Source organism: Vespula vulgaris, chromosome 2 (genome assembly GCF_905475345.1).
Source record: "Vespula vulgaris chromosome 2, iyVesVulg1.1, whole genome shotgun sequence".
Lineage (NCBI taxonomy): Eukaryota > Metazoa > Arthropoda > Insecta > Hymenoptera > Vespidae > Vespula > Vespula vulgaris.
Genome location: NC_066587.1, coordinates 2,247,634 through 2,268,132, shown reverse-complemented (window position 1 = coordinate 2,268,132; position 20,499 = coordinate 2,247,634). Strand labels below are relative to the sequence as shown.

The 20,499-nt window shown below is 26.8% G+C and overlaps 5 protein-coding genes across 7 annotated transcripts in view; 2 read left to right on the top strand and 3 right to left on the bottom strand.

Moving 5' to 3' along the window:
• Window positions 1-7,706, top strand: part of LOC127072816 (potassium voltage-gated channel protein Shab) — a 44,786-nt gene extending 37,080 nt beyond the window's left edge. For all 3 annotated transcript variants that reach the window (XM_051013562.1, XM_051013563.1, XM_051013561.1), the window contains 2 exons: window positions 155-562; window positions 748-7,706. In XM_051013562.1, the coding sequence (XP_050869519.1) occupies window positions 155-562; window positions 748-1,022 (683 nt within the window). In that variant the 3' untranslated portion in view covers window positions 1,023-7,706. The remainder of the gene's footprint in view (window positions 1-154; window positions 563-747) is intronic.
• Window positions 7,707-8,112: 406 nt separating this feature from the next.
• LOC127072846 (opsin, ultraviolet-sensitive) lies at window positions 8,113-10,261 on the bottom strand. The gene is made up of 5 exons (XM_051013653.1): window positions 9,680-10,261; window positions 9,274-9,489; window positions 8,809-9,190; window positions 8,538-8,722; window positions 8,113-8,405 (listed from the first exon to the last, which is right to left on the bottom strand). Exons 1-5 carry the CDS (start codon window positions 9,901-9,903, stop codon window positions 8,291-8,293), a joined length of 1,122 nt encoding a protein of 373 aa, XP_050869610.1. The 5' UTR covers window positions 9,904-10,261; the 3' UTR covers window positions 8,113-8,290.
• A 256-nt stretch (window positions 10,262-10,517) lies between these two features.
• Window positions 10,518-15,333, bottom strand: LOC127072840 (FAD synthase-like). The gene is made up of 6 exons (XM_051013637.1): window positions 15,181-15,333; window positions 12,411-12,567; window positions 11,924-12,170; window positions 11,397-11,841; window positions 11,184-11,325; window positions 10,518-11,109 (listed from the first exon to the last, which is right to left on the bottom strand). Exons 2-6 carry the CDS (start codon window positions 12,552-12,554, stop codon window positions 10,684-10,686), a joined length of 1,404 nt encoding a protein of 467 aa, XP_050869594.1. The 5' UTR covers window positions 12,555-12,567; window positions 15,181-15,333; the 3' UTR covers window positions 10,518-10,683.
• On the bottom strand, window positions 13,250-14,605 carry LOC127061965 (tRNA (guanine(37)-N1)-methyltransferase). The gene has a single exon (XM_050989496.1). It carries the CDS (start codon window positions 14,603-14,605, stop codon window positions 13,250-13,252), a length of 1,356 nt encoding a protein of 451 aa, XP_050845453.1.
• A 152-nt stretch (window positions 15,334-15,485) lies between the features above and the next one.
• LOC127072857 (trimeric intracellular cation channel type 1B.1-like) lies at window positions 15,486-19,379 on the top strand. Its single transcript, XM_051013675.1, has 7 exons — window positions 15,486-15,748; window positions 16,948-17,104; window positions 17,188-17,283; window positions 17,345-17,433; window positions 17,519-17,606; window positions 17,684-17,804; window positions 17,881-19,379. The coding sequence occupies exons 1-7, from the start codon at window positions 15,628-15,630 to the stop codon at window positions 18,001-18,003; spliced, it is 795 nt and encodes a 264-aa protein (XP_050869632.1). The 5' UTR covers window positions 15,486-15,627; the 3' UTR covers window positions 18,004-19,379.
• The last annotated feature ends 1,120 nt before the right edge of the window (window positions 19,380-20,499 follow it).

Below are 20,499 nucleotides of genomic sequence, written 5' to 3'. Positions count from 1 at the left end.
TTTCTTCTTCTTTCCTTCGTTAATTAAAAAAATAATTAATAAATCACTTGAAAGTTGGAGAAAAAAACACACCCACGCGGAAGGACAAAAAGACTAAGAAAAAAAAAATAGAAAATAGAAAAAGAGAGAAACGCAAAAAATTTGGGCATTTCAGGCACAAACGCCGCCGCCGAAAGCAAGCTCTCATTGTCAGCAGACTCGATAGACAGCGAAGGTGTACCATTCATAGATAAACATCGTGTCGCTAAATCGATTTTGAAGAAATCAGAAAGTAGCAACAATTATTACAACAATGTCGGCGATTCCGATACGGAAAAATTAATAACCGATAATACGTCAATGGGAAGTATGTGTGATAACGAGACACGTCCGAAACATCAGCAACAACAGCAGCAACAACAGCAGCAGCAGCAACCGGTATCACCACTTTTATCGAGGCAAGTTCTCGAATCCATCTTCAGAACTAACAACAATGCTGAAAGGGACTTTTCGATTGATCAAACCGATGGGAAAAATTGTATTGCCAAGATACCGAGATTACTATTCGACGATGTCCTTGAAGGTATCTTCTAATCGATCGTTGTATTTTTATATTTCTTTATGTATATATATATATATTATATATATTTATTTTTTATTATTTAATATATGATATATTATATATATATAATATACTTCTATCTAATATGATAAATCATAATAATTTTATTAACCCTAACAGAAGTGTATTAATTAACCCTGTTCCAGAAGAGAAACATGCACGTGATGAAACAGTAGCAGAGAATAAAAATAAAGAAACTGAGGAACATAGGCAACGTACGAAAGTGCATACGGACGAAGCTTCGAAGGACAGTCAAACGATGTTGATATGTTCATTAAGACCATACAAAGTTGTTAGGAAATCCGAAGAAAAGAGAAAACCCGTATCGAATAAATCGTCGACTACGAGTAGTCATAGTTGTGCAACTTACAAAAGCTCCGACACGAATTGTCTTCCTCAAGAGTATCGTTTTTCATCGTAACCGATATCGGTATCAATTCATTCTCCTACTCTTCACGCGGATTCTATATAATTATTGTTTTCAATCGAGATTTAATCCTCTATAACATCATACATATATATGTATACAGCATTCAAATAGAAACAATTTTATATTTATTTTGAAATTTTATTTCATATTATTGGCAAAGAATTTTTATTAATTTTTTTATTTTATATATGTTTGAAATTCTTTTTATATTTTTTATACTTGGTATATACTATATCTCTATATATATACTATTTCTTGTGCTATACTTAATATACTACACTATTAGTATATTATATTAATATATTATAATACTAACAATGAGTATTATTATACTATATCAAAAATATAAATATAATTAGTATAATAATGAAGATATATAATAATATAAGATACAAAAAAGTTTAATTAAATTATGCTAAATTATATCATAATTATATGCTATACTAAATTATACTATAATTGTATACTATACTAAAAAGTATAATTATACTTAATATATTTGTAGTATAATATAATATTATACTTTTTAGTATATTTAGTGTAGTAAAGTATAGTATAGTTAGTATCTTATTAGTATAGTATAAAAAAGTATAATCATACTTATTGTTAGAGAGAAAGATAAACTAAATATTATATCAATATATTATACTAAAGAAAAATTATTTAAGTATATTATAGTATAACAATACCATAATTTTTTACTAATATAAAGGTAGTACTATAATTATTATTTTGAATCCAATAAAAAAAAAATTGGATATTATAGAGGATTAAATCTTTATGAAGTTAAATCATTGATCATTTCGACAATTTTTTATTTTTTATTTATTTTTCCATATCAACGATGATAATAATTTAGAAATTAGAACACAAAAAAAAACAAAAAATAAGAGTCGAGGAATACAAAAAGAAGTAAATAATTTTCCACTTTATGGATCGACGTGAATTTTCATAGCGATTATTCTCAAAAGGATGAGATGAATACAAATTTACTAAAAATGAAACTAGATCTCCTTCAAAAAAAGGAGACAAAATCAGAAAACAAAATTCGAAAAGAAACTAAAGAGATTCTTGAGTCTTCAAAAATCATAAAGATTGAATTAAAAAAAAAAAAATTAAAAATTAAAAAAAACCAATTTGAATTGAATTAAGGAACAAACTGATAGAACTTAAAAAATAAATATCTACTTGCCGTCGCTGATTCTTCGTCAAAATTGTATGTCTATGTGTATATATATATATATATATATATACACATGTATATACATATATATGTGTGTATATGTATATGTATATGTATATGTATATGTATATGTATATTATATAAAGTAAATGAGATACGCGTTTATCATAAAGAAGTCAAGGGCCTTTAAAATGACCTCTAAAATGGGAGAAGCAATTGACTTTTACAAAAGCAATCACAAATCAAGTAGTGATAAGCTCTTTACTTATTTCATGATTATCAAAGAAATTAAGGCCCTTGTCTTCTAGGAAACGCAGTCATGCTCTAGTTTGCAATAGATAATCTTTCAAAAAGGGGAATTGAAGGATACCTGAAGGACGTTGTCCTCTATCTATAAAAAGAAAAAAAAAAAAGAAAAAAAAAATACTTTTTACTGCATAAATTTAGATTAAGAATTAGAAATGAAAGATATATTCATCGATAAGAGAAGATAAAAAAAATACGTCGGCTGTACATACATAAATTATTCTTGAAAAGAAAAATGATACAAATGTTGATAATAAGAAAGAGAATATGCATACATGGCAAATGTACAAAAAAATAATAGAAAATGATATCACAAGCAATATCATGAACTTGCATCAATTGTTTAAAAAATAAAATAAGATAAAGTAACTAATGAAAATTACGAGAACATTGATGCGAAAGAAAATTTGGCAGATATTGGAAAAAAAAAGAAATGAAAATAAACGAAAGAAATAAGAAAAGAAAATTTATAAAAATATTGGTAACAAAAAAGAAATATGGCGGACGTACAAAAAAAAAAAGAAAAGAAAGAAAAAAAAAAGAAACAAGAAAAATGATATCGCAAGCAATAGATATGCTATTTTGTCTTCTCCCTTTTTTTATTTTCCTTTTTTTATTTTCCCCATATTTATTATTAGTATAGAAAAAGAAATTGATTAAACGCCATTAAAAATATATAATGTTTCCGGTACGGCCCAATAAACCTTGAGTAAGTAATCATTAAGCTAAGTCGAGCTTTGCGTGTCGAGATTATGATGTATGCATTAAATAAGAAAAAGAAAAAAAAATAATTAGAAGGAGAAAAAAGAAGAAGAAAAAAAGAAGAGAGAAACCGACGAGAGAAAAAGCGACGAACAAATAAAAAGAAATATTCACAAACCATAAAGATACTAACACACCGAAATTCGTGATTTAAATCTAACTAGAGTCTGAAAAACAGGAAAAAGAAGAAAGAATATGTAAACGAGTTTAGATCTGTTGATCTTAACGAGCTATAAAGAAAAAGAAAAAAAAAACGGATAAAAAGTAAAATAAAAAAATATAATGATCGTATATATGCGATTTATGTGAATTTCGAAAAATCTCTCTCTCTCTCTCTCTCTCTCTCTTTCACTCTCTTTCTATCTCTCTTCGTTTTATTCGCTTACATAATTTTAATTAAAATAAATATTCTGAACTGAAATAAATTCAGTCTTTTAATTAATTAATTATTTAATTAAATAATTAATCTTTTTTTAATTCTATTTAACAACAAGTTTCTAATCGTTTCAATCGATCGATTGAAGCATCAATCGCGATGTTACGATTACTATAAAAGAAAAGAATTAAATAAATATATAAAGAAATAAATAAAAAATCAGAGAGAGAGAGAGAGAGAGAGAGAGAGAGAGAGAGAGAGAGAGACAGTGTTGAACAAAAGTAAACGCGTGGAGTTAAATTGGCGATCTCTCAACTATACTGCCTTACTTAAAGTTCCCAAGAAAATGGCTGCTCCTTTTGAAATGATCGATCCTCGTTAAAAAAAAGGATAATAGTAATTTTCTAAAGAGCCGCACGATATAATGTGAATGATCTATCATAAATAATATATATAAAGATATATATATATATGTATATATATATATCCCAAACAATATGGAATTGTACTATATAAATGATATAACATACATTTCGACGCAAGTCGTTTGACCAAAAGAAGAAAGAAAAAAAAAGGACAGAACAAAAATAAAACAAGACAAAATTATTTTGAAATTGATCGATGATAGATCAATGATCGATATTGATCGAATTGATATATATTTACCTGGATCATATAACGTATCGACTGCCTCGATTGATCACACGTTTGAAAAATTGATTAACTAATGAATATAAATATAATGAAAGGAAACTTCGACATATATATACAATATATATGTATATACTGGGTGTTCCAAATAAACTGTTACGAATTTTTATTTTAGAAACACATCATGTTCGTGAATAAGAAAATTTATCTGATTTTAAAGCACAAGTATTTTTACATTTATTGTCTTTTATTTGATGAAAGATTTTCAGAACGTTTCAAGATCATTTTTTTTCTTTTTTAATATTTTTCTATAAAAGCAACATATTCTATTTAAAAAAAAAAAGAAAAGAAAAAGAAACGAAAGAAAAAAGTAAGTAACAAAACAAAAAAAAATCTGATAACATTTGTATGAAATATTTTTTTAATTGTTATTGCTAAATTTTTATAATCGTATATTTCTTCAATTTTTCGAGATATATAAACAAAATATGTGCTTTTAAGATAAACATTTAAAACGTTTTGTTTAATATAAATAACACCTGGTATATATAAATAAATAAATAGATATATATATACATATATATATATATATATATATATATATATAAAAGCCGGTTAATTTCCGCGTTTGCTTCCGTTCAATTCCCTTTCACTGTCGTCGTATGAAAATATCAAATCCTCGTTAACTATAATAATAATATCGTTAGAGTATGTATAAAATTGTTTATTCGATTAACAATTTAACGAATAATAATAGCGCGCTTATAATTGCACGGCTATGATGCGCTGCTAATCGAACAAAAAGGAATTAAGAAGAAGAGAAGAAAAAAAATTAATAATAATAATTAAATAAATAAATAAATAAATAAATAAATAAATAAAAGTGTACTTCGTGCGTGCTTAAAAACGTTCATCGTCAAAGTTGAAAGAGTAAATGAAAAGTTTAAAAAACCGAAAAAAAATACTAATAATAATAATAATAATTAAAAAAAGAAAAAGCAGTAAGAGCAAGTAAACAAACAAGCAGCATCAAGCAATCAGCAGCAGCAGCAGAATATTTAGAACGTGCTCGTATAATATCGTAGAGAGACTCGAGATATCATCCATGTATAGTAAATTCAGATACCGGTGTCCAGCCGTATTAAACTATTTCTGATTTGGTATAATAATTTAAAAAAATAAACAAACAAACGAACGAACGAACGAACACATAAACAAATAAACAAAAATTCTTTTTAAATTAAAATGAAGAAAGGAAAAACAAAATTTAATCTGATGATTTCAGAAAAAAATATTTGAAGCTCGACCTGGATCGAATTTGATAAGAGAAAAAAAATATATACATATATATATATGTATACATATATATATATATATATAATATAAAAATGATAAATAATTTGATATAACATCCCTAAAAATCAAAAGTCCAAAAATATTCGACTGATCGCTCGTCACATGTTCTTTATTTTTGTTGTTTTCTATTTTTACTTTCTTTTTTATTTCTTTTTCTTTAAAAAAAAAAAAAAAAAAAAAAAAAAAAAATTGGAGGAACACTACGATGATAACGAGTCGTATCTTATCTTGTTGACTGTATCTCGATCTTATCTTTAAAAATGATATTGTGAAAATGTATATCGAAGCATCATCGACGAAGGAAGGACATATCTGCACAACATCGTTTCTATTTATTGTTATAGTAGATCGTAGAGGGAACAGTTGTACAGTTGCGAAAAGAAAAACAAAGAAAAAAAAAGAAAAGAAGAAAACCAAAAAAAAAGAAAAGAAAAAAAAACAATTATGCCAAGAAAAAGAGTTAATATCTTCCCTTATATTTTTCATGTGAGGGAATCATTGTTATGCTGGTGGTCTAAACTCTAAAGTTCGAGCCTCGAGTAATTTATTATTATACTTTTTTTCTTCAAACTTATCTTCTCGACATATTCATACGTATACATGCATATATATATATATATATGTATATATATTTAAATTTTCTATTTTTGTTTTATATTAATAATTAAAAAAAAAGAGAGACATTAATGAGTCTTTTCATTCAACATTCTAATTTTTTGATATATCTCTTTATATATATATATCTATAATTTTTGAATAATGTTTTATAATAGATCTATAATATATTTTTATATTTTAATAATATTTTATAATTATCTAATAATTTATGTATATAAAATTATAGATTTAATTTCTTTAAATTATAATTTATATATGTAACATTTTATATATAAATTTATGTACATATTAAAAATAATATATACATATATATATTAAATATTGAATTAAAAAAATTAGCAGATCAATATCTTTTTAAATTATTATATATCTGTATATGTATGAAGGTATATGTATGTATGTATGTATGTATACGTTGAAAAACAATTTTCACATCGAGTCGACACTGGCATCGGAATATACAAGGTTGCTAAAATCGCGTGAAAAGGAAAGATACATGTAATAATATTTCCATAGTAAAGATAAAAATCTTCCTCCCCTGTCCCCTTTCCTTTTTCGCGAATGATCTCGATCGTTTTCGTACCTGTTATATTCAAAGTTAGATCTCAATACCTTGTCCCGCTTAAGATTTTTAATGAAAAGAAAGAAAAAATAATAATAATACTAATAGATAAAAATAAATAAATAAACAAATAAAAATAAGTCAGAAAGCGGATCAATGTCTTCTGTAAGCTATTGTAGTTAAAAGTAGAAAGTTCCTAGAGAGTGTACAGTCGGTTATTATTATTATTATTATTATTATTATTATTATTATTATTATTATTATTATTATCAATATTAATATTATTATTATTATTATTATTATTATTATTATTATTATTATTATTATTATCATGACAATTATTGTTATATTATCTATTATTTATTAATTAATGATAATTAAAATATTAGTCCACCTAGCGGTGTAATAGTACAAAGAAAAGCCACGTCGTAGACGTATCGTGACATATGGATATGAGGAAGCTGATTAGTTGATTAGATAGTGAAGAAATACTGATGTCTCTTTTTGGCACATTTATTTTTATTATAGCAAACGAGCAAACAGAAAGTCTTAAAAAAAGTATAATTGTTCTACGTTCAATCGTTAATCCGAAAAAAAAGCTATTAACTTTTATTACAACTTTCTCTAATCTTTATTTTATTCTAATATCAAACCTTTCATTTAACATATTAATTTTTTTGATATATGATGAAAAGACATTTGCATGATACATCGAAGTATTTCATACACTACCTGATCAAACCAAGTTGATCGATCATATAAAATGATTATTTTCTTGGTCTTGCAAGGCCTACTCTTCTGTAATTGTAAGATTCAATAGTATGTGAAAAAAAAAAATAAAACTGCAAGAAAAAGATAAAAGTTTTTTGTTCGTTACAACTAGTGATAATTTTAGAGCTTGCCAATGTTATGAATTACTAATTACTTTTCTCTTCCTTTTTTTTTATTAATTAATAACACAAATAGAAAATTATATTTTACAATAGATTTTCAATCTTTAACAATTTCATCTTTAACAATTCAAATAAAAATAACTTTGCACATTCTTGCACGATTATTTCACGTTAAGTCTCTTCGAATGTCTTTTTACGTTATTGGAAATATTTTTTTGCTTCGAAATAGATCACAAATTATTTGACAATTCACGAAATTGCAATTATTCTTTACCATCTTTTATAAAAAAAAAGCACTTTTATCGCATCATATCCCTCGTTGAATCGTAGAAAATATTTCATTTGTAATTAGCCGAATAGTTTAACAATAAATATTATATGCCAGGGATTTACTTTATTGGAATGTCATTTACTATACAAGAATATAATCACATATTTTGAGTTACAATGAAAGCAATCATACAATCGGAGTATAATAAGCGTACTTTTTTTATTTTCTTTTTTTTTTTCTTTTAATCATCGATCCGTTATTGTATCAAATGTAGAAGTAGATTAACTCGAAGCTGGTGGTGGTGCATTTACAGTTTCGGTAGTCGTACTTGTACTGTCGGATACGATTGGTTTCTCTTGAAGCTCTAACCATGGCAATCGTTTTTGCAACTCGAGCCTATTTAACAATGTTTTTTTTTTAATTAATTCAATAATTAATTAAACATTATATGACAAATGATAAAAAGCTTAATATCTTGTTTCTAAATATTTCTTCTTTTTTTTCATTATTTATTTATTTTCATATTACCTGTACTTTGGATGACTGATCGCATAAACATATGGATCGATACAGGCAACACTTTTGCAAAAGCATGCAGGTATCATAGTAACGCCGGGAGTAAGCAACGCTTTGTTTCCAAATGCACCGATCATAGCAAGTACTGCGTATGGTGTCCATGCGGCAACAAATAGGAAACAGATCGTAATGGCAGCCTAAAAAATTAAAACAATATTCTAACATAAGAAGTTCTAACATAAGAATCGATCTAACAGAATATTGATTAAATTTAATGATATACCTTTGCTATACGAATTTCAGCAGATTGAGCATTCTGATTGGCGTTACTTCGTAGACTTTCAACGTTCATCTTTTTTGCTTGTTCTCGAAGAGCCTTTTCGTGATTAACAACATGACTAACAATTTGACTGTAATAATATACAATAAGTGACATTGGTATGCAATAGGAGAAAATAAATAAAGTTAAGACAAAGTATCTTGTTTCAGCAGTATCAGTTAAATAATCAAAGCTACAGCTTGTAAGAAATCCTTCAGGTACATAACGACCCCAAACACCCATGGCAGGCATTAATACCCAAGGCAAAACGTAAACCCAAATTAATCCGACGAAAAGGATCACTTGACCACGTGATAATTTCCCATCCAATGGTCTGGCTATGGTACTAATGAAAAAAAAAAAAATAATATTAATATATCCATTAAATTATTTTATTTATTTTGAAAAGAAAAGAATTGTTTATATTACCTGTATCTGTCATATGCTATCGCAGCATTAGTTACCGCTGCACCAATACCAGACAATGAACCAATCGTAGCAAAAATCTGACATGCCAGATTGCCCAAAGCAAAGCCCGTGTTAAATGAATTGTATATAAAAATTGGTGTCTTCATCATCATGGCAAAATCGCAAATCGCAAGATTCACCACGAACATGTTCGAGGGAGTCCTCAAAGATTTGGCACTATCGAAAAGTAAAAAAAAAATAAAAATAAAAAATACAAAAATACAAATAAAAAAGATAACAGAAAAAATAGAAAAATAAAAAAAAATTTACAAGAAATTTGTAACTCCAATGGAATCGAAAAAGAAGCACTGATATAAATTAGCTAAAGATTTATCTGAAGGGGGAGGAAAAAAGAATGTTAACTTACGCGCAAAATATCCATATGACGAGACCATTGCCAAGCAAGGCAATAAATGTGAATAATATATATAACAGGGCCAGCATGTAATGAAGGGAGGGATTAGGCTCAGGAAAGACCAGCCAATGTTCCGGTATATGGACCAATTCTTCGGCAGGGACGTTCCATCCTAACAAACGTGGTGGGCCTGCTGGTAGAACTCTCGCCTCCCAATGAATACTGTCGTTGAACATGTTGGTGGTCACCGTCTGCCAGTCCCTCACCTTGTTTTTGAATTAACCAAGACGTGGCCTTTTATACCATATCTGTTAAATTAAATCCATGAAACCTTTAATCAGCTCGATGATGTGGCTTCATTCGAGGATCAGCCGCGGATCATCCCTTAGTTACCGTTGGTCAGCAAGAGCAAGCTTCAAAGTCAAATCAATCGATCTCGAACTATAGTATACATTTTTGTCTTCATTGGTGTTGATTCTTTTCCCATAGTATCTTATTTCTTATCAATTTCGTTCCATTGAAATATTCTGTGATCTCCATTTATGTACGGAAAAAAGTAGAAATTTAATCCAACAAATCGGTTCCTTTAAAAGATTCTATTTCCCTGGATATATATATATATATATATATATATATATATATATATATATATATTTATTTATTTATATACATATATGTATATATGTACATATATATTGCTATAGTATTTTCAGTATTATGATAATTCTTTTCTCATATTTTATATAAAAATTTAATACATAAAGTACAGTTACATTACTTTAAATTCCTTCATTCTGCATTTCCACATTTCTGCGTTCAGTATATAAACATACTGATCGTACTAAACATATTTTCCTTTTTTTTTTTTCTTTTTTTTTTTTTTTAACGAAATATTGGAAAGCAAATACTCGTAATAAGAAATAAAATGACACGAAGAAACTAAACGTGATATATTGAATAAATGATAAAAGCAAGAAACTCTATGAAACTATAATTGAAACTAATAAATATCAATGTCATTCTCTTCCTTGCCTTTCGGCAGATACATCGCTTAAAGTATACGCTGGTAAATAATTAGATGGATTTTGAGGATCCTTCAATAAAGGATTCGGCAGTGTTGTTGTTTTTGTGCCAATACTTGTGTAACCCTTGTCATATAATGAACAATATGGTACTTTGTGTTTAATTAAAAATTGCCACACTTGACTATACGTCCAGTATAATATTGGATTGACTCTCATTATGTTTGGCCATCCTGAATCGGTAACACTAAATGTTTTTAATTTTTCTGACCCAGGATCTCCTTTTCTCATACCCATTAGACTTGCTTTTAAGTAATTTTTATCATGCAAAAGTTTATCCAATGCTAAACGCAATGGCGGTTCCTTTCTAATTAATTCTAAACCATAATAGTTAGCTGCTTTTTCTACAAATGCTTCCACCTATAAAATCATATTAATAATATTCAAGTTATGTATCATATTTGCTGTATGAATAGATTTAAATATATTTATACCTCTAAAAATGGATCAGCTGCTACGTATAAACATAATGGAGGAGAAATTTTGCGCAATGCACAAATACAAGCAGCTAAATGTAACACAACCGTACAATCCTTCCCACCATTGAAACTTAGAAAAATTTCATTCGAATCATATCTATAAAAAATATATTACAAGTATGTATATACTTAAGCGATCATTTGCGATACCTATAATGATAAACTTACTTATTATAGCATTGTTCCAAAATGTCAATTGCACACTGCACGTGTTCCTCGTTATTACTATTATTAATAACAACTTCTGCTTGTTCGATACTAAATCTTTCTTTTATATTTTGAATGATATGAGTTGGTATACATGAAATCAACTCTTCTTTTGCTTTAATGACATCGTTTTCAAGTCCTTCGAATGTAATTCTTACAAAAGTATTCAAAAAACTTGGTTCTCCTTGAGGATAACTTCCTATATTCACTTTGCCTTTCCAACGTTGTGCTTGTTCATCCAATATCTTTACTAATGATAATTCATCCGATTCAATATCAACGTAATCAAAATGTAATGGATTACCTTTCTTTAATTTAGGCATAATTGTATCTACTGCAGGTTTAAAATATTTTGGAGAACCAGGAAGAACATAAATATTTGAAATCTTGATCACCGCATAATCATCTAAAAAAACATACGAAACTTATACTTTCCAAAGTCTACTACTATTTAACGACTGATTTATATTCACGAAAGTAATATCTACCAGTTGAATTAACATAGATAAGATCGCAAGGACATGGTACTATAGATAAACGTTCTATTTCAGTCTTTCCAGTAAGTAACTCTGTGTAAAATTTCAACAACTCTTGATGTAACTCAAGTTTTACTTTCAATGCTTTCGCAATCCCTTCGTACGTAACATCGTCGTGCGTAGGACCAACTCCACCAGATGTAAACACAATGGAATATTTTTGGGATGCCTCAGAAACTTCTTGTGCGATTTCTTCTACCTAATACAAAAACCTAAAAGTAGTAAAATTGTTTATAACATATGAAGAGTACATATGAGTCATGATCGATAATACTTTCTTAGAAAATAAAATAAAAGTTATAAGAAATTAAATTAATAGTTGTAGTAAAGTTATACGAAATAAATTGCCATTAATTTGTACTCTTCATACGTATACATGCATAAAGATAAATATATTTTTCTCTTGATTTTTAAAATAGAAAAAATTTGGAATACACACTATGTCAGGTACCACTGTTACTTTACATAGCTTCACTCCCGTAGCTCTTAATTTTTGTGCCAAATATGATGTATTTGTATCTACGATTTGTCCGCGTAAGATTTCATCGCCTATCACGATCAGCCCTGCTGTATACACCTCCATTCCAGTGTAATCTCTAAGTAAATTGAGATAAGAAAAGATACATTAATCAGTATGCATAACTAATGTATAATCTATATGGATGAAAATTATGAATTATTATAGTTCTGTACATCATACAGGATTTGGTAGAAAAAGGATAATAAAAACGCATTTGTTAAATCATATACACATATATTTATTTATTTGTATAACAAATATAACAAATATAATATTTTTTATTAATTGTATAAAAAATTATCTTCGATACAAATAAGTTAAACTCTCATATTTGCATTTGTTCTACTAAAGTTGCCGTCGCGTCAGTTTGTACTGGCATTACACTTCTGATTATTTTTTTATTTGCTTGCTTCTGTACTTTTCCAATATTAGATTTCTTCTTAGGAACTGATCTACACACTTCTTGATGCAATTCCTTCATTTGTTTGTCAATGTACGCCATTTTATCCTTTGTTCTTGTTAATGTTGTCTTTTTTGTTGTTGTTTCATTTACTTTTAAATCTAACTAATAAGAGAAGTATTCATGTTTTATTTTCACAGAGTATTTTTTATTATGAAAATTATTTTCAAGACTCACAATGAATATTTCAATGCTATTATTTTAGAAACTTACTTTTTTCAGATTTTTCACCATTTTCTCAGCTTTAGATTTCAATTTAATACTACGGGCTGTTGGTACTTGGAATACATTTTTGGTCTTATGCAAACCTTTCTTTTTTCCCATCGTCGTCTTTATCTCTATAAGTCAAACAAGAATTGCTATTTGTATCAGTAGAATTTACATGGAAATCGGTACATTCTTCTATTTTTTGTTTCTTCGTTGCTGGCTCCTCGCCTTTAAATATATTTTCAGTTAGCAAAAACGATACACGAATCATTTCTTTATTCGGAGAAACGTCTCTAACGTTATGGATATCGACCAATGAATCGGTGTACAACTTGCAACCAAGTTTGTTCTCTACTAAAGATTTTGCAGCTTTGCAAGCATCTTCATTTTTTGGTAATTTCACAAAACAATAAAGATGTATTATAGGTGGATTAGAACAAACTTTCTTTATTTCTTCTAGAGTAAACCAATTTGGAAGCACATCTAAAAATTCAATAGCTAATGCTGGTAGATTCATAGCTATGTGTTCCTTACCAATTGCATTATTATTTCTTCTATTGAGAATATCAGTTCTAACTATATCTCTTAAAAAATCTCTACCATCCATATTGAAACTTTGGAAATTCTGTTTGATTTTATTAATAACAGCATTTTTTTGTAGCCACTTGTACGATTCAGGATTTAGATCATTTGCAAATACTTGAATTTTTTTGTGAGCTGCAGGAATAGCAAAAGGTCCTACTCCTGCAAAGACATCGTATAAGACGTCGTTAACTTTCATGTACTTCAATAAATTCATATGTTCTGTGGATAATCGTGGATTCCAATAAACTTGAGCAAAATCAAATTGATACGTTCTGCCATTTTCTTTGACCGTAGTTACAGTATTGTTATCACCAGCCAATATTTCCATAGTAAAGTGACGAAATGTCGTGTCTATGGTATTTGTTTTATTTACAACTGTACGAGCAGTTGGTATTTTATCAAGAAAAACTTGTCCGATGATATTCTTGTAAGGTAACTGTGCATCGCGCAAATTTAAATGTACTATATGCCCTATTTGACTAAACGACGTAGGCGTTTCAATTTCTACTGGAAGAATAGACTTGAATATATCTTCTGATCTCCAGTTTTCATATTTTAATGTCAACGGAGTTTTTCCAAAATATTCGTATTGGCCTTTTAGTAAGTTTCTATCAGCTTCATCAATATCTTCAAAATTTTTAACAATTGTTGGATTAAGGTAAATAATAATACCATCATCCATATTTTGAACTGGTTTTAAACACCGCATCCTAAGTAGATACTTTTTTAATACAGGCATAAATTTTGAAATTGTAACTTTATACAATTTCAAACAAGGTATCTCTATAGTAGTAGTAAATGCATCACGATCCAAGCATGTCATACCGCGCACTGACACCGGAGGAACCAGCAAAGAAGTCATAATGGTTTTATGAAAGTAACGTAGCTGGCTTAAAATGGTAATGCTTCGTATAGTAATCTTGAGTCCCAGCATCTACAGGATCAGACACTGCTTAACAATATCATAAAATTGATTTATTAATCAATGAATCATTCTTGTAAAAATAATAATTCATTGATTATAACAATTTAGTATTAATTAATATCAAATTTATATACATTATAAGAAATGTAAGAAAAACATTATCATGACAATCAGAAAAAATTGTTGCAAGAGTATCTGATCCTACATATTGAAAATGAACATTTATTTCCTTAGAGCTATTATATCTTTTTTATGAAATCCATCAAAGAAATAAAAATTTCGTCTTAACAATCCTAAAAACTAGATATTATTAACTAGATATTAATAAGTCTCATCAGACTATTATTAATTTTTTCGTAAATGTAAAATCTTCAAAGTTAAATCTAATAATCATGCAAGCTACATTTTATAAATCAAAAATTCGATATGTGCATATCAACTATTCCAATAATTTGAAATCTTAAATCTTATCTAATATTACAATTCTATAACACAAAAAAATAATTATTTACCTGAATTATCTACTCTTGAAAATATGTCAAAGCCGTATTAGAAGAGATATTAAATTTTATTTAAGAAAATAACGAGTTCAAGCACGTTTTATTTGACGACAGGACTGGCAATAATAGTTCATTTTTAATACTTCCATTGTAGCAAGAGATAATTTACTGTCCGCCGATAAGGAAGTTCACTGTTTGTATAACTGCCATCTATCGAAAAAAAATGTCAACTCTAATACAAATGTAAACTGACTCCGGTAAGAATGTATTTTCTGTTTCTTTTTTTTTTTTTTTTATAAGTTGCTGTAATCGTATGCCATTGCTAGTAGACGACGAGTAGTTCTATCGGACGGCGCACAGCCAGCGTCGTTCCGCGGGTACTGTCTAGTACTTTTTTTAAACAATACGAATTGTTTTATTCGTTAACGAAAAAATAATAACTCTTTGAAAGCAAGCAAAATGGATCCCGAAGCTTTTCTAGATATGGCCAATCAGGTCACTAAATTAAAAATGTTTCCATACTTCGACATCGCTCATTCTTTACTTTGTGCTCTACACGTCAGAGAGGATTTGGGACCCGGTAAGTCCTAGCCTACCAGATTAAATCTAAATTTAAAACTCGCCGAGCTTATGCCCCGAGATAGCTTCTACGGTACTCTCGACTCATTTTCTCGACAAACCTGATCGTTTACCACATTATATCATTATTTTATTATTACATTTACTATTATTATACAAATTTACTACGTCTATTTGGATATCAAGATTTCAAGAATATACTTTAAACAATACAAACAATTTTCAAGCAACTTTAACTTAGCTAAAAACATCTATTATTTTTCTATGATTTATACTTAATTAAACATTTTATTTAATTACTCTCTAGTATGGTATTATTTGTGTTTATATATTATTATAGTTATAATTTATTAAAATAATAAAACAACAATCTTAAAGGTAAAAATCCATCAGATTGATATCCGGGCATGACTATAATTAAGTAAAGTGTCCAATTTGTGGAATCTATTTTCAGAATACTACTATGAAGATAATAATGTTATATACTTTAATCTTGCATATGTGTATACATAAATCTTATGTAATTATGATAAATATCAAAAAAAATTTTTATTCATTTTACAACGTATTATAATATACAATATTATTTATATATACCTCAATACATTTAATATATTACTAATATTTTATAGTTCTGTATAAAATTTATATTATATTAATTCGATAAATTTATATAATAATTAATTTGTAATTATGTTTTAAAAATGGATAAAAATAGATAACTAATCATATTTCTTAAAGATCAGATTATATACGATTTTATAATTTTTAATAAAAATATATATTTTATTATTCTGATTAATAGATGATAGTTTTGTTGTTTAATAATAATGTAAAATATGTGAATTATAAATATTATACTTTACGTTGCTGTGGATAAATTATATAATATGTATGTTACCCTGAATAAAGAAAATGATTTCTCAATAACTTTTACATGCGATCAAGCATGAAGGACATCTGTATCATTAACAGTAGTTTCTAAGAAATGAATTTAATTCAAAGAAGTCTCTATATTTTCTTCTTATATCTATCAGCTGATGTAATTTAATATAATTGTATAATTTTTTTTTTTTTTTTTTTTTTTTTTTAATTAAGTTAGATTTTTTATAAATCTTTCTACTTAAAATTTTTATTTATAGTATTGGTAGGATAGAAAAGACTTTGATTATAACATGTTATTATTCTTTGATATAACAGGTGCACAAGCTTTTTCACGAAAGCATCCATTATCATGTTGGCTCTCTACGATGTTAGTAGTGTTCGCAAGTGGTATGCTTTGCAATGGATTATTAGGTGAACCAATTTTAGCACCATTAAAAAACACACCGCAAGTAATAGTTGCAACTGTTGTTTGGTCAGTATATAAATATAATATATTAACTATACTTTTGTCATATATAACATTTATGATTTATTAATGCAAATTTATTTTTTTAGGTATGTAGTATTTTATACACCATTTGATATTGGATATAAAATAGCTAAATTTTTACCAGTGAAAATTGCATGTTCTGCAATGAAGGAGATATACAGGTATATAAAAAATTCATTTTCATTTTTTCTACAAATAAATTATATTTATTTTTTGTTGCAGATGTAAAAAGGTTTACGACGGAGTGACTCATGCAGGAAAACTATATCCAAATGCATACCTTATCATGATATTAATCGGAACACTTAAAGGTTCGCTGTCTCATTAATTATAAATTCAAAAATTATTAAAGTAATTACTTTTTAATTGTACTAAGAAGGAAAATATATTTTTTAGGTAATGGTGCTGGATTTACAAAACTTTTTGAACGACTTATACGTGGTGTATGGACACCTACTGCTATGGAATTTATGCAACCTAGTTTGTAAGTATATTTTTTTATATATAAATCTAAATGTAATATATTGAATACCATAACATTAAAATTGATTTATATTTTAGCCCGACGAAAGCATCCATGGTTGCATCCATAATATTTGTATTAGATAAGAAAACAGCTCTTATTTCTGCACCCCATGCATTAGTATACTTTGGCATAGTCATTTTCTTGGTTTATTTCAAGGTAAATTAGATTTTATGTAATATACATATCTCAAAAAAAAAATGACTATTACTATTTTATCTAATCTTTTTTGCAGCTATCGTCCATTTTACTTGGCATTCATGATCCATTCGTACCTTTCGAAAATCTATTTTGTGCCCTATTTTTGGGTGGAATCTGGGATTCGGTTGCTGTATTATTCGGTCGAGGTCAAGCATAGGATGAGAAAGTAGATGCTAAAAAAACAAATTAAGTATTCATGGAATATCCGAATATCCTTTTAACTGTATTCCTTATACAGTTTTTATGGATTATTCCACGTTATAGATTAATGTCTGTAACAAAAAAGCGAAGCGCGCTCGCAAAATAATGGAATTAAGATTTTACTGAATCTAGACAAATGATGTGTATAGTCGTAAAAATGACTTTTGACAAATTGTCAAACAACAAAGGTATACTAATTCTATATTGTACGTGTTTTTCTAGTTACCAAAGAACATCTCATTTTAAACAGTATAACAACCACTTGATAGACTGGTAATATTAATTCTCTTTACGAATAGAGAAAAAATATTGAGATGCTTAATTTATTCTCTAGTCATTAAATATATACAGTGTCCTAATTTTCAACATAATTAATTAATATCTCAACTATACGATGAAATACGTTCTATCATTTTTATTCGTTCACCTAATCAATACTTTTAAAAAGTAATTTGTTACCTGAATTGAAGCTTCCTATTGTATTTTCTATAACACGAATCGTAGTTTTTATACTATTCCATACAGGTATAAATCTATTTAAGGAATGCTCTTTTAATCATATACATATAAGTGCAAAAAATAATTTAATGCACTGAGTGATTCATAAAACATATTATATAAAATAAAAAAAATTCTATAAAAGAAAATCAAATAATCTTCCAAGTATTGCATTCTACGAATTAAACAATAGAATTAAATAATAAGAAAAATGAGAAAACTTTTATACTATTTTATTAAAACGTATAAAAAAATGATACATCTGCGTTAAACACTTAGATCCTACATTTCTTAAATACAATATCGTATTTGTAATGTATTAATTAAAAATAATGGACAATGTGTATGTTGTTATTTGTACAATGACAATTATGAATAGTAGATGTGTATTTTATAGATGCTATACATTGTGTATATTTAAAATTTTCAAAACAAAAATTTTATTTATGAATGAATAATATCTCTGTTTTAAATTTTATGTGGAATATTATAGATATACGAATGACGATTATATTAATCTACCAAGTTTTAAAAAAAGATTTTATTTATCGATAAAGCTGTGTATTTTATATATATATATATATTTTTTTCTTTTTCATGTATATTTGTGTGTTAGTCCGACTAAATGTGCACTACATTTTGTAAAGGATCATACTGGTTTTTTAATTGAACAAAATATAGTCACGTCTTCAAAATAAAATTTTATTTTTTTCGACATGATACGTAATAGTCATTTTAATTGTATTAAATATAACTATATTATTTAATAACATTTTACAAGGTCATCATAATAATAATAATATATCAGTCTATAATAAATATTTATCAGTACTATCCATTGTAGTGCTTTATATATATATCCTAATTTATTATTTTACAGTTTTTAATAAGTTCCCCAAAAAGATGTACACATTATATATATATATATATATATATATATATATATATATATATGTATATATATGTATATATATATGTATGTATGTATGTATATGTATATGTATATGTATATATATATACACACACACATATACATATACATTAAACATTATCAAAGTACATATATTATATGACAAGTGAAAATCATACTTTGTCTACAATAGAAATAAATATGAAAAAATAGTTACATTATTATTCATAGCGTTATGATTTTACGATATATTAATTACAAAAAGATGATTTATCTTTAACAAAATAAAACAATATTTCGAGATTACGCTATAGAATTTTTATATTATTAACCTATAAAAGATACATTCTATAATATACATTCGATGAAATAATAACAAAATCTATTGTTAATCAACTTTATGATTAAAAAATATGAAACAAATTAATTTTTTAATATTCACTCATTCAATTGTAGAATCATTTAACGCGCCAAAAATGTAGCTTTTTATTGGTTGTTGAAAAGTAATTCGTATGTATGCTTACAGATGGCACTATAGTTAATCTTTTTAATAAACCATTATTAAAATAAAACAAAAATTAATTCATATTAATAATTCATATTAACAAACGTATAAACAAAATTAAGATTTATTAATGAAATACTAATTACAAATTATTACAAATAATTACAAATATCCATATTATTATATATTATAATAATTATTTATTATAATATAGTACGTACTAATTAACACAAATTCATAATCAACCACAAAGTAAACGTTTCAGTTTCTTATTTGAAACTCTAAGATAATGTCAGACGTTGTAAGATGTAAGAGAATATTTTCTCACGGGAAAATATCGTGAGAAAGTTATTTGCTCAACAGGTCATATCTAAAGAAAAATGTCTTCGTCAAGTTGGAAATCAGGTATTGATGTTACGTAAATAATCGTATAAGGAAAATGTAATTATAGGGAATATTTGTACGAAAACAAATACTAACTAACATATATACGTACTTTCAAACATATATATATACACACACACATACATATATATATA

Coding starts and splice junctions, on each gene's coding strand:
- LOC127072846 (XM_051013653.1), bottom strand. CDS start 9,903: ATGTTCAACGACAGTATTCATTGGGAGGCGAGAGTTCTACCAGCAGGC. Junction 9,191..9,273: donor ATAGCATATGACAGATACAG/GTAATATAAACA, acceptor TTTTTTCATTAG/TACCATAGCCAGACCATTGG. Junction 8,723..8,808: donor CTGAAATTCGTATAGCAAAG/GTATATCATTAA, acceptor TTAATTTTTTAG/GCTGCCATTACGATCTGTTT.
- LOC127072840 (XM_051013637.1), bottom strand. CDS start 12,554: ATGGAGGTGTATACAGCAGGGCTGATCGTGATAGGCGATGAAATCTTA. Junction 12,171..12,410: donor TAACAGTGGTACCTGACATA/GTGTGTATTCCA, acceptor TTTTTGTATTAG/GTAGAAGAAATCGCACAAGA. Junction 11,110..11,183: donor CAGCTGATCCATTTTTAGAG/GTATAAATATAT, acceptor ATGATTTTATAG/GTGGAAGCATTTGTAGAAAA.
- LOC127072857 (XM_051013675.1), top strand. CDS start 15,628: ATGGATCCCGAAGCTTTTCTAGATATGGCCAATCAGGTCACTAAATTA. Junction 17,284..17,344: donor GCAATGAAGGAGATATACAG/GTATATAAAAAA, acceptor TTTTTGTTGCAG/ATGTAAAAAGGTTTACGACG. Junction 17,607..17,683: donor GAATTTATGCAACCTAGTTT/GTAAGTATATTT, acceptor TTTATATTTTAG/CCCGACGAAAGCATCCATGG.
- LOC127061965 (XM_050989496.1), bottom strand. CDS start 14,605: ATGACTTCTTTGCTGGTTCCTCCGGTGTCAGTGCGCGGTATGACATGC.